Source organism: Eretmochelys imbricata, chromosome 6 (genome assembly GCF_965152235.1).
Source record: "Eretmochelys imbricata isolate rEreImb1 chromosome 6, rEreImb1.hap1, whole genome shotgun sequence".
Classification (NCBI taxonomy): domain Eukaryota; kingdom Metazoa; phylum Chordata; order Testudines; family Cheloniidae; genus Eretmochelys; species Eretmochelys imbricata.
Window position 1 is genome coordinate 6,421,236 of NC_135577.1, and position 17,625 is coordinate 6,438,860.

The 17,625-nt window shown below is 54.1% G+C and overlaps 2 protein-coding genes across 2 annotated transcripts in view; both read right to left on the minus strand.

Moving 5' to 3' along the window:
- The window catches only part of LOC144266036 (uncharacterized), a 293,194-nt gene that overhangs the window by 43,042 nt on the left and 232,527 nt on the right, over positions 1 to 17,625 (minus strand). The gene's annotated exons all lie outside the window — the stretch shown is intronic.
- Positions 1 to 17,625, minus strand: part of LOC144267017 (integrin alpha-D-like) — a 29,116-nt gene that overhangs the window by 6,560 nt on the left and 4,931 nt on the right. Inside the window, exons 9-18 of the mRNA XM_077820636.1 lie at positions 13,733 to 13,883; positions 13,194 to 13,267; positions 12,657 to 12,786; positions 4,791 to 4,939; positions 3,732 to 3,872; positions 2,727 to 2,933; positions 2,406 to 2,536; positions 1,279 to 1,436; positions 955 to 1,109; positions 681 to 812 (exon numbers count right to left, since the gene is read on the minus strand). Of these exons, the coding sequence (XP_077676762.1) occupies positions 681 to 812; positions 955 to 1,109; positions 1,279 to 1,436; positions 2,406 to 2,536; positions 2,727 to 2,933; positions 3,732 to 3,872; positions 4,791 to 4,939; positions 12,657 to 12,786; positions 13,194 to 13,267; positions 13,733 to 13,883 (1,428 nt within the window). The remainder of the gene's footprint in view (positions 1 to 680; positions 813 to 954; positions 1,110 to 1,278; positions 1,437 to 2,405; positions 2,537 to 2,726; positions 2,934 to 3,731; positions 3,873 to 4,790; positions 4,940 to 12,656; positions 12,787 to 13,193; positions 13,268 to 13,732; positions 13,884 to 17,625) is intronic.

The window sequence follows — 17,625 nt, forward strand, 5'->3', positions numbered from 1 at the left end:
CAGATGCATACCGTGGAAACTGCAGCAGACTTTATATATACACAGAGAATATGAAACAATACCTCCTCCCACCCCACTGTCCTGCTGGTAATAGCTTATCTAAAGTAATCTTCAGGTTAGGCCATTTCCAGCACAAATCCAGGTTTTCTCACCCTCCACCCCCCCACACAAATTCTGTGAATTTGTGTGGGGGGGTGGAGGGTGAGAAAACCTGGATTTGTGCTGGAAATGGCCTAACCTGAAGATTACTTTAGATAAGCTATTACCAGCAGGACAGTGGGGTGGGAGGAGGTATTGTTTCATATTCTCTGTGTATATATAAAGTCTGCTGCAGTTTCCACGGTATGCATCTGATGAAGTGAGCTGTAGCTCACGAAAGCTCATGCTCAAATAAATTGGTTAGTCTCTAAGGTGCCACAAGTACTCCTTTTCCATTTTTTTAGACATGGATATTTTGGGAGCTTTGAGGAGAAGCTGGAATGTTCCCACGGAAGGGAGATGGTCCATCGCCAAGGCAAACTCAGCATCCATCTCTGTCTCCCCCTAGTGCTGCACTGTGTAAAGGGGTTTAGGAGGCTGCTGCTGCCTCTGAATTTTCCAGACTCTTGTTTTCAAACCCTGCGGTCACTGGTTCGATCCCTGCAGCAGACCCACCGTGGGGCCTGGCTCTGGCAGCTTACCAAGCCTATAGACACCATCACGGAGTCCTCGCTCAGGATGGGTTTGAGGTTGCTAGCGGTAGAGATGGGCTCCCCCATCAGGGTGTAGTTGAGGCGCAGGGTGATGGGGGTCACAGTGTCCTCTGGGCAGAACTGGGGAGACAGAGAGACATGTCAGGACCCTGAAGGGAAAGGGGGGCTGGGTGGGACCCAGAGAGAGGTTTGTTCTCTGGGTATTTGGGAGCAAGGGTCAGACACAGTGGGAGGGTAAGGTGCCAAGAACCCCCACACTCACAGGTAACATTATCTGGTACGTCTCACATCTCATCTCGATGCTGAGTGGCAGCTCCCTGCTCAGGATGGGGCCGGTGGAGTCGAAGGCGGCTCGGATCTTCGTCCGCCCGGGGTCCAGGGCCAGGCTGTACTGGATGGTGCTGGAGATCCTGTCACCTACATGGAAGAGGGAACGAGGGGCAGAGAGAGACTGAGAGTGGGAACTTCAAGGGGAAATGGGACACGGGGTCTTTCCCCTCTAGGAGGCACTGGCTCCGATCCATCCCCAGGGCAGGGGACTGGCTGGCTCAGGGGGGAGGGAAGAGGGGGGTGAGTTTGGTCTGACCTAGGCTGTCCCTGGTGCTCTTAGTGATGGTGAAGCAGACCTTTGCTCTGCTGGCCTTCGTGTTGAGCTGCTCCTGCCCCTGGCAGTTGAAGGCTGAGGTGGGAATTGTGGAGGGCTGGAAGCTGATGGAGACCCCAACTCTGAGCACCGGCCGGGACCTGCCATGGGGGGAGCAGAATCATCACTCACCTCCTCTCTGCAATGGGGCCAGGCCCCCTCCCTCCACAGAGCCTCCCATCCAGCCTGGATGTGCTCATAGCACTCCAGGGAGTCTTTTCCTTTTAAACCTCTGTAACCCTGTAACTCAGTAAACAGGGAGAAACTTCTCTAATGCAAAGGCTGGTTTCCTACAGAAGGGGTTAGCTCCTGCCAAAGAAGAAGGCCATTGAAACCAAATGAGCCATTGTGAGACATGGAAGAACAGAGATTTGGTTAATTGCATTTCTCATCCCCTCTAGGAAAAGTAACCCTATGCATGAACTTGTCCCATCTGTGTGGGCTCTGGGGGGAAGGGGATACAAATCCCTGACAAGGAGAAGCTTGTTTTCTTTGTGTCACTTGGACTCTAAAGGGGTGAGAATCACTAGGCATAAGCAAAAGACCCCCAGGTGCTTCGCCTGGGTTAGCCCTAAAGGACATATAGAGTTTGCTTTTTACAGAAGATTCTCTTATCTTTTGGAATCTAAGACTGTAATCTTTTTCTTAGTTACTAAATCTTTAGCTAGTTTATCACAGGACTGGCTACCAGCATTGTCTTAGGTTTGAGATCTGACATACAATTGTTCTGGGGTAAGTGACCGGTCCTTTGGGGAAGGGAGTAACTGGAATATTGTTGTGGTTTTTGGTGTAAGGGACCATCTATCATAAAGGCAGGCTTACATGGGTGGCAAGATAGACCAGAACACCTGAAGGGGCTTTCTGGGATGCCATGATGAAGTTGTTACAGTGCCTGAGGAATTCATACTTCTAACTTTGCTGGTGAAATCTAATGATAGAGCACACAGCCAATTTGAGGTTTATGCCCTTGCTGTTCTCCAGCAGGGGGCAGCAAACACACACACACACACATGCACTGGTGCTGCCTGAGACTGCCATGTGGAGCAGCGCAATGACACAGAGTAACTCACCTTAGCAGCAGGACCTGCCCTTGTGCCCCCACCGCGATGTCTGGCAGTCCGTCCCCCGTCAGGTCTGTCCCGCCACTGACGGCCTGGCCAAAGTAGTGCAGCCCGCTGGGAAACTGTGACCCCTCGATGCGCTGTGGGGCAGAGAGAGCAGTAAGGGGTGGGGAAGGGGCGTCTGTTCTGTACAATGGGCACTAGGGGGCAATGGAGGGTGAGGGGTGGGAAAGCGGCAGCTACAGGCTAATCAGCACTTGGGGGCTGTGGGGCCCCATGGTGTCACTTCAGGGCTCTGTGTTGACCCCTCCCCACAGGAGCTGGGCTCACCTGTCTGTACTGGGGATTAAGCCCTCTCTTCTCCCCATGGAAGATGTACAAGGCCCCGCGATTGTCGCTCTCCATGGGGGCCCCAATGGCTACGTCCGTCTGTCCGTCCCCGCTGATGTCCCCGATTTCGGACATGCTGGCCCCGAAGCGTGCGAACGCCTGCCCCGTCTGCCCCTGCAGTGTCTTGGTGCAGATCAGCGTCACCCCCTGCAGGCCCCATCCAAAGAGTCAAAGGATGAAAGGATCAGCACCCCCTACAGCAGGGGCGGGCAAACCTTTTGGCCTGAGAGCCGCATCGGGTTTCTGAAATTGTATGGAGGGCCGGTTAGGGGAGGCTGTGCCTCCCCAAACAGCCAGGCATGGCCCAACCCCTGCCCACTATCTGACCCCCCCCTGCTTCTCGACCCCGATGGCCCCCCGTGACTCCTGCCCCATCCACCCCCCTGCTCTCTACCCCCGACCGCCCCCGGACCTCCCACCCCTAACTGCCCCCCACCGCCCCATCCAACCCCCCCTCCTTCCTGACTGCCCCCCCAGTACCTCTGCCCCCATTCAACCCCTCTGTTTCCCGCCCTCTGACCACCCCGACCCCATCCACACCCTGAACTCTTCTGCCATCTATCCAACTCCCTGCCCCCTTACCACGCTGCCTGGACCAGGCACCAGGACAGGCAGCCGGCCAGCACAGAGCACCGGGTCAGGCCGGGCTCTGTAGCCCTGCCACCCAGAGCATTGCGCTGGCAACGAGGTGAGGCTGCAGGGGAGGGGAGACAGCAGGGGAGGGGCCAGGGTCTAGCCTCCTGGGCCAGGAGCTCAGGGGCCGGGCAGCATGGTGTAGTTTGCCCACCTCTTCCCTACAGAGACTCTTCCCTGCTCCCTGCAGCACAGCACCCCTTAGCCCTCGACTGGAGCATGGGGACAGCTCTGCCAGCAAGCCATTTAATGGGATCCCAGCCCTAAATCTGTCCATCTACATGATAAACCCCAATTCTTCCCCTCTCCTACCTGCTGGTTAATCAGGCAGATATAGACGCGCCCTCCATTCAGGGGTGTATAGTACATGGGGGCTCCGATCAGAACCAGGTCCGTGTTCCAATCTCCGTTGAGGTCCACAGCGCACAGTGTACCCCCGAAATACGAGCCAACCTAGAGGGGCAGATAAGTCACCCCTTTAGTTTAGTCACTTCCTCCTTCTTATCCCACTGGGACCTCCCCCCCCCCCCCCCCGCCCAAGCTGCTGGGAGCAGGATTCAATCCCCATGTTCATTCTGTCCTCAGCGTCACCCTCCCTTTACACACAGCAGGTGGTGCTCTTGCTGTCAGTCTTCTGTCCCATAGAACGTATAGGTTTCAGAGTAGCAGCCGTGTTAGTCTGTATTCGCAAAAAGAAAAGGAGGACTTGTGGCACCTTAGAGACTAACCAATTTATTTGAGCATAAGCTTTTGTGAGCTACAGCTCACTTCATCGGATGCATAAAGTGGAAAGTACAGTGAGGATGTTTTTATACACACAGACCATGAAAAAATGGGTGTTTAAGTGATAAAGTCTACTTGGCTGAAATCATCTTTCCCGTTCTGTTTGCCTGAGCGCACAGGAAGCTGTATGTGAGAGAGGTGCTTCCTGCTAAATGTGGTGCCATTATTTAAGCTACCGTGTTTGCACGAGTTAAATGTTTCCCCTCTCTGTCTGGATCACTCATCTAACTGAACATATAAGCTCTGAGACTGTCAGCTCTTTGGGGGCAGGAGCCATCTTTGTAGCCTGTGTTTGTACTGTGCCTTGCACAATGGGGTCCTGGTCTGTAACTTGAGCTGGTACGTAGTGTTCCTAGGCACTACCTCAAAACAAATAAATAAATGATCATCATCATGCTGATTGTTAGCTGTGGTGCACTTGTCTACACCAACAGCATTTATCCATTGCCTGAGTCTCTCTGACTGAAACCGCCCGGTGCTGCCTACAGCTTAGATCTGAACATAAAATGTTACATGTTGTGGAAATATTGCAGACTTCTTTGCCTCTCTCTCACTCTCTGCCCATCACTCCCCATGCCCTCCCCTTACCTGCTCTCCTGGCACCCTGGTTTCTATCTGCCATACTCCAGTCTTGGCATCTTGCCTGAATAGGATGACTCTGCCAATGTGATTGTAGCGAGGGGCCCCAACCAAGTAGCTGCTCCGCCCCTGGGATGTGATGACCTGAACTGAATAACCTGCAAGAGACAAGAGATACACAAGGGTGAGTGGGGGGAGGAGATATTTCCTGACACAGGGCCTCACACAGCCTTACAATAGTATAAGGGCTTGATCATGAGCCCTGCTGAGCCTGCATTGGGGGTGGGTGTCAGGAGCCCCCCATGGAGAGAGTTCTAAGGCAGCAAATGGGGTCAGCACTGGCTGAGAGGGAATGAGGCCCCCCACCCCTAGTGCCTCACTGCGGCATTGGGGCCAGCACTCACTGTGAGAGGAGAGCGCCCCCTATTGAGACCCATGCCCCACGCCCCTGAAGCACAGTATCCCTAGTGCCCCACTGGGGCATTGGGGGCATCCTTGCTTAGCATGCCGTCTGATGGGATCCAAGTCCCAGATCTGAAAATATCCCTTCAGCTCAAGATGTCAGGGACGTATTGTACTGAGGTGGCAAAGGAGGCAAAGAAAAGACATTTTTAAATGCTTCTATCGAGATGCTAGCACTCTGGGTAACAAGCAAGAGGGCACTGGAAATTCTCATTCACGAGAAAAATCTCAGGTGGCATTGCCATTACTGGAACCTGGTGGGACGATTCTTATGGCTGTGAGGCGAAAATCCCTGGTTCCAACCCAGAGTGGGTAAACGAGGTGAAGGGTGGTGCTCGACATGAAAGACTCGACATGAAAGGCACCACTGCCTGTTTCAGAGCACAGATAACTCAGAACAGCAGGGCCTGGAAGTGTGGGCGAGGGGTGAACCCCTGCTTCGGGGAGACTAGCCCATCCCCCCTCTTCCACCCAAGGCCCCACCTGCCGGAGCTCCAAACACCCGGCCGGCTCCCCTGAGCACCAGGCCGGCCCCAGTGCCAGGCTGAGTCGCCGTCCTCCCACCAGCTCCAGGCTAGCCCCAGTGCCAGGCCAAGCCACGGTCCCCCCTCCGCACCGAGCTGGCCCCAGTGCCAGGCCGAGCCGTGGCCCCCCCTCCACGCCGAGATGGCCCCAGCGCCGGGCCAAGCCGCTGGGTCAAGCCACCAGCCCTCCCTGAGCACTGAGCCAAGCCACTGGCCCTCCCCCCCAACTCCCCCTCCACGACTGGCCCGAGTGCTGTCCCAGGCCACCAGCAGGCCCGAGTTCAGGGCCAGCGACTGGAGCTGAGCCACTGGTGCCCTGATGGCTTCAGGTAGAGAGGGAGGGCGGGGCCTTGGGGTGCAACATGGGCAGAGCCATGGCCTGGGTCAGGGGAAGCTTAGCCTGCCCTGGGGCTTATGATACCTGCCACCCATGCCTGGAAGGCATATGGATCAATGTGGGGAAGGGGCATTAGTGTGGCGGGGAGGGTCTGTTACAGACCCCTGAATTAAACACAGATTCATAGATTCCAAGGCCAGAAGGGACCATTGTGATCATCTCGTCTGACCACCTGTGTAACACAGGCCAGAGAACTAACCCAAAATCATTCCTAGAGCAGAGCTTTTAGAAAAACTTCCTGTCTGGATTTATAAATTGTCAGTGATGGAGAATCCACGAGCCTTGGTAAATTGTTCCAGTGGTTAATTACCTTCACCATTAAAAATGTTACACCTTATTTCCAGTCTGAGTATGTCTAGCTTCAACTTCCAGCCATTGGATCATGGTAGACTTTTCTCTGCTAGATTGAAGGGCCCATTATTAAAATTCTGTTCCCCGTGTAGACACTTATAGACTCTGATCTAGTCACTTGTTAACCTTCTCTTTGTTGAGCTAAATAGATTGAGCTTCTTGAGTCTCTTGCTATAAGGCAGTTTGTTGGATCCTTTAATCATTCTCATCGCTCTTCTCTGATCCCCTCTCCAATGTATCGACGCCCTGCTTGAATTGTGGGCCCCGCAAACTGCACACAGCATTCCACAATAAACCGTAGCACATCTTGCTTCTTAATGAGCTGTGCAACGTAAAACGGTGTTATCACAATGGACTTCCATCTGGGACACATATGCTGACGGCCTCATGCACCCAGTAGTGCAAAATCATTAGAGTTTCTAAATATTACACACCAACATCTTCTAACCGGGCCGTTAAAAGTCCTGTCGGCGGTGCTGCCCGGCTAGGACAGGCTAGTCCCTACCTGTTCTGACACTGCACTGCGCCCTGGAAGCGGCCAGCAGTAGGTTCTGCTCCCAGGCAGAGGGGCGGGGCCCCCACCCCAAGCACCGGCTCCACACCGGTTCCCGTCCAATGGGAGCTGGGGGAGCGGTGTCCGCGGGCAAGAGCCACGCGGAGCCACATGCACACCCCAACCTAGGAGCCGGACCTGCTGCTGGCCACTTCCGGGGAGTCTGCGGTGCCAGGACAGGCAGGAAGCCTGCCTTAGCAACCCCGCTGTGCTGCTGACTGGGAGCCGCCTGAGGTAAGCCCATGCCCCAACCCCATGCCCCAATTGCCTGTCCTGGCCCTGAGCCCCCCCCCCCAAAACCTGGAGCCCTTTCCTGCACCCCAAACTCCTCATCATTGGCCCCACCTCAGAGCCCGTACCCCCAGCCCAGAGCCCTGACCCTCTCCTGCACTCCAACCCTCTGCCCCAGCCCTGAGCCCCTTCCGCACCCCAAACCCCTCATCCCCAGCTCCGTTGGGTCATGGGCATCAACAATTTTCTTCAACTGGGTCACCAGAAAAAAAGTTTGAAACCCTCTGGACTAACCCACTAATGTTAATTTTGAATAAATCTTGGAATGCCAGGGAAATTCCACAGGGATCATTTCAAGGCCTGACGCTGTTCAACATTTTCATCAATGACTGGGAAGTAAATCCAAAAACCACTGCTGACAAAATTTGCGGATGACAGAAAGATTGACAGAGTGGTGAATAATGATGAGGACAGGGCAGTCATACAGAGCATCTGGATGAGTTGGTAAGCTGGGCCCATTCAAACAAAACCAAATGCAAGGTCGTCCATTTAGGAACAAGCCATGCGGGCCATATGTGCACAGCGGGGAACTGTGTCTTGGAAAGCATTGACTCTGAAAAGGATTTAGGAGTCACAAGGGAACATGAGCTCCCACAGCAACACTGTAGCCAAAAGAACTAATGCGACCTTTGGATGTATAAAGAGGAGAGAAAAGAGTAGGAGCAGAGAGGTGATTCCCCCATATACCGATACTGGAACACGGTGTCCCAGTCTGTTGTCCACATTTTAAGAATGACGTTGAAACATTAGAGAGGGTGCAGAGAAGAGCCATAAAAATGATTCAGGGGCTGGCAAAAATGTCTGACAGTGAGAGAGTTAAAGAGCTCAGTCTGTTTAGCTTGTCAGAAAGAAGGAGAAGTGATTGGATTCCAGTGTAAACAAACTTTCATGGGAGAAAACACTGCGTACCAAAGGGCTCTTTGATCTAGCAGAGAAAGGCAAAACAAGTAACCAGTGGCTGGAAGTTGAAACCAGACAAATTCCAATCAGAAATGAGGCACCAATTTTTAAAGAACTCCCCAGAGCTGTGGTGGAGTCTAAATGGTCATGTAAAAATAAGGATGTCAGTTATAATAGCAAGAATGACCAACAGAATAAATGCTACAAAGATAAAATATTGACAAATCTTAATGTAAGTGCGGTAATAAGAACATAAGAACGGCCCTACTGGGTCAGACCAAAGGTCCACCTAAGCCAGTATCCTGTCTTCCAACAGTGTCCAGTGCCAGGTGCCTCAGAGGGAATGAACAGAACAGGGAATCACCAAGTGATCCATCGCCTGTCGCTCATTCCTAGCTTCTGGCAAACAGAGGCTAGGGACATCATTCCTGCCCATCCTGGCTAATAGCCATTGATGGATCTGTCCTCCATGAATTTATCTAGTTCTTTTTTGAACTCTGTTATGGTCTTGGCCTTCACAACATCCTCTGGCAAGGAGTTCCACAAGTTGACTGTGCGTTGTATGAAAAAATACTTCCTTTTGTTTGTTTTAAACCTCCTGCCTATTAATTTCATTTGGTGACTCCCAGTTCCCGTGTCATGAGAAGTAGTAAACAACACTTTGTTATCTACTTGTTCTACACCAGTCATGATTTTATAGACCTCAATCATATCTTCCCTTAGCCGTCTCTTTTCCAAGCTGAAAAGTCCCAGTCTTATTAATCTCTCCTCATGTGGAAGCCGTTCCATACTCCTAATAATTTTTGTTGCCCTTTTCTGAACCTTTTCCAATTCCAATATATCTTTTTTGAGATGGGGCAACCACTTGTGCACTCAATATTCACAATATGGGCAGTGGTGAGCTGGAGCCGGTTCTCACCGGTTCGCGTGAACCGGTTGTTAAATTTTGAACCAGTTTTAGAACCGGTTGTTAACCTGCTTCCCTGCAGGAGGTGCTGAGGCTTTAATGGGCTCCGGGCGGGAAGTGATGTAATTCTTCCTCCGGCCGCCGGGGGCGCTGCACTGCAGGAGCCCTGTTGCTGCTGCTGCTCCCCTGGCCCTGGGGCTCCCGATGCTGCCGGCTGGGTCCCCGGCTGCTCTGCTGGGCCTGGGCTGTGTCCGGCTGCTCTCCCCGTGAGCACCCACCACCCTGACCACAGCCAGGCCCCATCTCCAGCCACCCCCGCACCCCCTGCCCTGCCCTCACCAGCCCCTGTCTCCAGCCAGCCCCTGCCCTGCCTCCAGCCACCCCTGCACCCCCTGCCCTGCCTCCAGCCACCCCCGCACCCCCTGCCCTGCCTCCAGCCACCCCTGCACCCCCTGCCCTGCCTCCAGCCACCCCCGCACCCCCTGCCCTGCCTCCAGCCACCCCCGCACCCCCTGCCCTGCCTCCAGCCACCCCCGCACCCCCTGCCCTGCCCGCACCAGCCCCTGTCTCCAGCCACCCCTGCCCTGCCTCCAGCCACCCCCGCACCCCCTGCCCTGCCCGCAGCCAGCCCCTGTCTCCAGCCACCCCCTGCCCTGCCTCCAGCCACCCCCGCAGCAGCCCCTGTCTCCAGCCACCCCTGCCCTACCTCCAGCCACCCCCTGCCCTGCCTCCAGCCACCCCCGCACCCCCTGCCCTGCCCGCACCAGCCCCTGTCTCCAGCCACCCCTGCCCTGCCTCCAGCCACCCCCGCACCCCCTGCCCTGCCCGCACCAGCCCCTGTCTCCAGCCACCCCTGCCCTGCCTCCAGCCACCCCCGCACCCCCTGCCCTGCCTCCAGCCACCCCCGCATCCCCTGCCCTGCCCGCAGCCAGCCCCTGTCTCCAGCCAGCCCCTGCCCTGCCTCCAGCCACCCCCGCACCCCCTGCCCTGCCCGCACCAGCCCCTGTCTCCAGCCACCCCTGCCCTGCCTCCAGCCACCCCCGCACCCCCTGCCCTGCCTCCAGCCACCCCCGCACCCCCTGCCCTGCCCGCACCAGCCCCTGTCTCCAGCCAGCCCCTGCCCTGCCCGCAGCCAGCTCCTGTCTCCAGCAACGCCCTGCCTCCAGCCAGCCCCTGCTGCACACACCCCCTGCCCTGCCCGCACCAGCCCGTCTCCAGCCAGCCCCTGCCCTGCCCGCAGCCAGCTCCTGTCTCCAGCCACCCCTGCCCTACCTTCAGCCGCCCCCCCACCCCCTGCCTCCAGCCAGCCCCTGCCGCACCCCCTGCCCTGCCCGCAGCCAGCCCCTATCTCCAGCCACCCCCGTACCCCCTGCCCGCAGTCAGCTCCTGTCTCCAGCCACCCCCTGCCCTGCCTGCAGTGAGTCTCTGCCGCACCCCCTGCTCACACCAGCCCGTCTCCAGCCACCCCCTGCCCTGCCCGCACCAGCCCCTGCCGCACCCCCTGCCCTGCCCGCAGCCAGCCCGTCTCCAGACACCCCCGCACCCCCTGCCAACAGCAGCCCCTGCCTGCAGCCAGCCCGTCTCCAGCCACCCCCGCACCCCCTGCTTGCAGCCAGCCCCTGCCACACACATCCCCTGCCCTGCCCGCAGCCAGCCGTCTCCAGCCACCCCCGCACCCCCTGCCCTGCCTGCAGCCAGCCCCTGCCCACAGCCAGCCACTGCCACACGCACCCCCTGCCCTGTCTCCAGCCAGCCCTGCACCCTCTGCCTGCAGCCAGCCCCTGCCACACCCCCTGCCCTGTATCCAGCCAACCCCTGCCACACGCACATCCTTCCCTGCCTGCAGCCAGCCCCTGTCTCCAGCCAACCCTGCACACCCCTGCCCTGCCACAGCCAGCCCCTACCTCCAGTCAGCCCCTGCCATACCCCCTGCCTGCAGCCAGCACCTGTCTGCAGCCACCCCCATACCCCCTGCCCTGCCCACAGCCAGCCCCTTCCACATGCACCCCCGCCCTGCCCGCAGCCTGCCCCTGTCTCCAGCCAGCCCCACACCCACTTGCCTCCAGCCAACCCCACACCCTCCTGTCTCCAGCCAGCTCCACACCCCCTGCCCTGCCTGCAGTCAGCCCTGCAACCCCTGCCTCCAGCTAGCCCTGCCCCACGCCCCTGTCTGCAGCTGGCCCCACGTCCACTGGTGCCCTGCAGTTCCCAGGGCAGTAACCCTGCACACCTTCAATGAGGGGGACAGGGAGCAGCTGGGACCCACACATGTGCACACCCTAGGGTGACCAGACAGCAAGTGTGAAAAATCAGGACAGGGGTTGGGGGGTAATAGACGCCTATATAAGAAAAAGACCCCAAAATCGGGACTATCCCTATAAAATTGGGACATCTAGTCACCCTAGCACACCACCTGGGAGTGGTGGGGCCCCACACGTGTGAAACGGAGCTCAGTTCTAGCTTAGGCCCATCTTTTTAAAAAAGAACTTTAGGCAGGGTTAACATACATCCTTATTTTCCTGGACATGTCAGGCATTTTGGGTCTTAAATCGCCGTCCGGGAGGAATTTTTAAATTTTAAAAATTCCTCCCGGGAAAATACGGACGTATGGTAACCCTGTTGGTACAAAAAATACATACTGGGGCACATCCCTTAAATCAGAACTTTTTATAGGGAACCGGTTGTTAAGATTTTGGCAGCTCATCACCGGATATGGGTGTACCATGGATTTATATAGAGGAAACATGATATTTTCTGTCCTATTATCTATCCCTTTCTTAATGATTCCCAGCATTCTGTTTGCTTTTTTAACTGCCGTTGCACATTGAGTGGATGTTTTCAGAGAACAATCCACAATGACTCCAAGATTTCTTTCTTGAGTGGTCACAGCTAATTTAGACCCCATCATTTTATATGTATTGTTGGCATTATGCTTTCCACTGTGCATTAAAGTGATAATAAAATATGAAAAATTACAATGAGAAAATGACAGCAGTCATTACAATAATTACAGTGCTATGATGTTAATAGTTATTACAATAAAAAACGACTGTAGCTCATCTGTCATCAAGAAGGAACATAAAATCTTTTATAAACTGATATATTTCACTTGTTAGTGAGATGCATCTGCTTCCGGGAAGGGGGGGGAATCTTACTGGGAGGGGTGATCTCACGGGGTCCCACCACTGGTACTGAAATGCACCATCTCTGGAGTGGCACACAGGGGCTGTTTATACAGAGATCCTTTGCCCAGCACCGCTGTATTAGCTGCCCCAGGGGTGGGGCACGGGCACTGTTCATGCATGGATCCCTCACTCAGTGCTGAGATGCAGCTGCCTCTGGGGCGGGGGGGCGGGGATTGTTTATGCAGGGATTCCTCCCCCAGCACTGAGATGCAGCCACATCTGGGGTGGGGCACAGCAGCTTGTAAACTACCTGATAGGAACATGGCTAGAGTTGTGCTCAAAGATTTCTCTCAGGCTATTCTTACCAAGGTAAGCATCTTTCATGTCCCCAGAGGTGCTGGTTACGTTAATGAAGCTCGGCTCCCTACCAGTCCCATGCAGGTATACCCCACCGGACCAGTCATAGGCTCCCACCGCTCCCAGCACAGGCCCGTCCTAAACCGACATGCATGGCAAAGGGAATGGATTACACAAATCAGACAGCACAGCAAAATATAGCAAGGGAGAAATAATTAGTAGACTGAGTCACATACTGCAGCACAGCCCCTTCCTCCCCCCCCACCCCCCAACCATGCTGCATTTGGCCAGCACTGACTGCAAAGGGGGAGCACCCCCTATGGAGCCCCTGCCCCACTTCCTGCAGCACAGCGCCCCCTAGCATCACACTGGGGCATTGGGGCCAGCACTAACTGCAAAATTAAAGAACCTATTACTACTGTGGACTACTATGAGGTGGTCTCTCCCGTCCAGGCATTAAACCAGCCAGACTCTATCCAGGAAAATCCATCAGGGCCCCTGCGCATGGCAGTGTGGGACAAGCACCGGGGCCAGGCATCACTCACAGGGGACAGCAGGGAGCTGAATCCATCCTGAGACATCTCCAGCTGGAAGGAGCTGCTGCTCTGGGACTGGGTGCCTGGGGGGAGAGACAGACAGACACAGGAGAGATCATCCCTAGAGAAGCCTTGTGTCCCATCCCCACCCCCATGAGCCAACCCAGTGCTCCTGAAAGGGAAAGGCCCCAGGTCTCATTCCCTGGCCCCCTGAGCCAGCCAGTCCCCTGCCCTGGGGCTGGATTGGAGCCCGAGACCCTAGAGGGGAAAGGTCCCATGTCCCATTCCCTGCTGAGCCAGTCAGCCCCACTGATCAATGCACATGAGTTAATTTGACCCCCTGAGAAGTACATTACAGGAGCAGCCAGAGTTGCTAGCACTTCACCCTGGAGCTCAGATACTCTGGTGATGGGCACAGAATGGACTCCTTGAACGGATAGCTCCTGGGTCCCTTTGCGATATAGCAGCAGCTCCCTGGCCCATTGCTACCCCGGGAACCTGTTTACACAGGCCCAAGGCAAGTGAAGTGCTTCTCCCTGGTCCAGTACCTTCAATGGCAAAGATCTTCTCCTGCAGCTGGTTCTGGATGCCCTGGAGGGCGTCAAAGTCATTCACCTGGAAAATGTGCTCATCAGTGGGATTAGAGGCGATGTCACGGAGCTCCTGCTGGGCACTATAGTAGAAGAAGGCCTGGCCGACCTTCATGAGGCAAAGGTGCAGGAGAGACCAGGGAATAGAAACAGAAGAACATAAGCATGGCCAGACTGGGTCAGACTAATGGTCCATCTAGCTCAGTATCCTATCTTCTAACAGTGGCCATTGCCAGATGCTTCAGAGGGAATCAGAAGTGATCCATTCTGTTTTGCCATCCCAGCATCTGGCAGTCAGAGGCTTAGGGACACCCAGAGCATGGAGTAGCATCCCTGACCTGCTTGGCTAACAGCCTTTGAGGACCTATCCTCCATGAATTTATCTAATTCTTTTTTGAACCCAGTTATACTTTTGGCCTTCACAACATCCCCTGGCAATGAGTTCCATGGGTTGACTGTGTGTTGTGTGAAGAAATCCTTCCTTTCATTTGTTTTAAACCTGCTGCCTGTTAATTTCACCAGGTAACCCCTTTGGGGATTCCAGGTCTAGCTGCTCCAATAAGTCTTTTAAGGTGTCTACAAACTTTATCTCTGCATACTGTCCTGAGGTGACATGTACCTGGTTAATATGGGGATAGTTGAAATCCCCCATTATTACTGAGTTTTCTGTTTTTATAGCCTCTCTAATCTCCCTGAGCATTTCACAGTCACCAGAGTAAGTCACCGCCAAGAGCCCTGGGCAAACACCCACCAATGCCTGTGTGTGCGTGCACACGTGTCTGTTTTGTCATCCCCTAGTGCTTGCAGTGCATGAACAGTATAAAATGCCTATTACTGCTCTATTACAAGGCTTGGAGAGCATCTCCCTTTAGCTCATATCTTCTCAGAGTTACAGGACCAGGCTTCTAGTCCCAGTTTCCCTCTGGAGACCATGTAATTAAATAATTACACATGAACCCCACTCCAACCAGCCTCTTTTTGTTTCCTGGCTCGGTTCCCTTTCTGTTCCCTCTCTGGCGCTTATGCCAGGTGTGCTGGACTTCCGCCAGGGAGATTCTTCATTGTTAAAAATACACGTAATTTTCCTTGAATTAGGGAGACTGGTACGAACCTGAGAGAGAGAGAGAAAGAGACAGAGAGAGAGAGAGAGAAGGAGGGGTGTATGGGGATAGATAATTAGTGTAGACAGCACCTCCACCAGTAGATGGTGCTAGATCTTTATTTTAGCGTTACATTGTTGTCTTGTACGTCATTATGTTGTTGAATACTCTGATGGGGTGGGGAGGGGGATTGGAGGTTCAGTCCTGCCTGTGTGTGCTGGCGTTGATATTTGCAGTATCCCAGTAAGTCTCTGTGTTTCTGTAAGCAAGTGTTACAACTGGTGGCAGGAGCTTCAAGATGGCACAAAGCACTTTTGCCTGAGAAGAAATGTACTGGGCACGCAGATGAGACCGGAATCTTTGAGCCCTTGACAGACGTTGAGTTGTTGCTCGCCATGAATGACTGGACAGATGAGAAAGCGGTTCAATACCTAGCAGTGCTCTTGGATGGTGATGCCAAAGCATTTTACCATCAGCTTCCCAGTGCGGCTCAGGGTCTTACAGACAAATATGCAAATGCTTCTCTGCTGCTCTGAGGGGGGATTGACCCTTTTGAAATACCGGAAGGAATGGTAAATGAGGAGGAGGCTGGAGGGGGAATCCCTGCACAGTTATTTGTGTGCATTGCATAGATGGTTTGACGGAGTTTACCCTCCATCACCCTGTCTGGGAGATGGCTGGAGTGAAGCAGACCCTGTTTCTCAAAATCTGCGAGTGGCAATGCAGAGAGGGTCATATGCCCAGTGCTACGCCATGAGAAAAACATGTGTGAAATGCCAGTTTATAAATGGTTTAAAGGGAGAACTTCCTAACCTGCTGGATAAACCAGATAAACCTGTGGACGAGATTACCCCACAGAGTTCAAAATGTGGAAGCAGAAATTGGGGTTTCCTTAAAAGTATCAGCTGTTAATTCTCAGCCTCCTGTGGGTCAGATGAGAGAGATGGTTTCCCAGGTGGGTCCCAGACCGGATGGCATTTGCAGGCAATGCAGGGGGAAAGGCACTGGAGATGGAATTGTCCAGGCAGAGAGAAGCCACACCAGGGAAACTGGAAGTTGTTGATGCAGTAGGTCCATCAGCAGCATCTACTAGCATGGCCCTTGTGAAGAGCTGCCCCGATACCTGTTACCATGCGTCTGGAGACGACAGCTGGAAAACCACAAGGCTGTTAGACTCAGGATCTGAAATAAGTCTGATCCACGGAGAACAGTTGAAGGGGAAGATTTGTATTGCAGGAGTTAAATTTGTGACTATTATTTATCAACCACTGCAGACAGCAGAAGAAATCTAGCTCCCTCTGAACGAGGAGTCCACGCATACTAAATTGCCCTACTAAAAGACTAGAGACTAAAATCTTGGCCCAGAATCAAAAGGTGGGGTTGGTAGGTAACCCAGTGCTAGTAGTCGCAGACTTTGAGATGGATGCTTCCGGAGAAGGGTGGGGAAGCCATACTGTCTCAAACAGTAGGAGATGAAGAACATTCAGTCTGGTATCTTAGTAGGAAACTCCTTCACGGAGAAGGAAAGTGCATCCTAGTGGAGAAGGAGTGCCTCGCGGTAAAACGGGCCACGGAAACCCTCTGGTATTTCCTGCTCGGCCAGAGGTTTATCCTCATTACAGGCCATGGTCCCCTGAAGTGGATGCACTGGAACAAAATACAAAATGCCAGGGTAACAAGACGATTCCTGGCGCAACAGCCCTTCTGCTTCCGGGTGCAACGTAGGGCTGCCGTCAGGCCCGGCAACAGGGATGACCTGACAAGAATATGCTGCTTCTCAGCCCAAGTAGACCAACCCCATAGCGTAGAGCAGGGGAGGGGGGATATGTGAAAGAGTCCAACCTGACGGCTACAGGAGAGTGGTGGGAGGCAGGTGTATCAGCTCCAGTATGGGGAAGGCCCTTTTCTCTATGAACTGAAAAGAGGTTATCCCAGGTTAACTACAGGCACCTGAGTCTCATTTAAGGGCCGCTGTTAAACCCCCCAGTTCTGGTGAGAGACAGGGAGGAGGGGTGAGAAGCAAGCCGCAGCAGGGTTAGTGGCAGCAGGGAGGAAAGGCTCCTCCTGGGTGGGATGTGGCTCTCCTCCCTGTAGGGAAAACCACCAAGTCAATGACTGTTTGGGGAAGGACCGGCAACCCGAAGCCAGCATAATAAGGCAGTAACCGGCGAGGGGGCAGGGAAAGGGATTCCTTTCTGTGCTATGAGTTTGCTGTTCTTGTTTCGCTTACGAGAACTACTGGGACCTACCCTGAGGCCTGCCTTGTAAATACTGTGAAATAAACCAAAGTAAGGAATTCAAACCCTCCAGAGCAGGACTGATTCACTCCAGGCCCCCACACCACCAGAGGGAGAAATGCTGAGCGAGGAGAAGGAGGTGCCTTATCACAGAGATTGTTTTTAGACTCTGCAAATCTGTGACTTCCTGTCCAGGCAGCAAGCACTCAGAAGGCCCCCTGCACCTACACAGGTGGGTGATGTGATGGAGTCTGATCTCAGTGAGCTGTGGACAGCATGCCATAAGGTGGAGGAACAGGAGAGCTGGAGGTGAGTATGCCAGGCACAAGATGTCAGGAAAATTTCATGCCCATCCACAAAGGAGACACACTGTGGATACATACCTGGAAAAATCAGGCTGGGATTAAAAAAAAAAAAAAAAAACTCCCAACTTCCTGTTTTTTGGAGGGGACCTTATGCCATGATTAAGAAACTAAACAACTTGTCTGTGCTCATAGAAGACACAAGAGTTTGC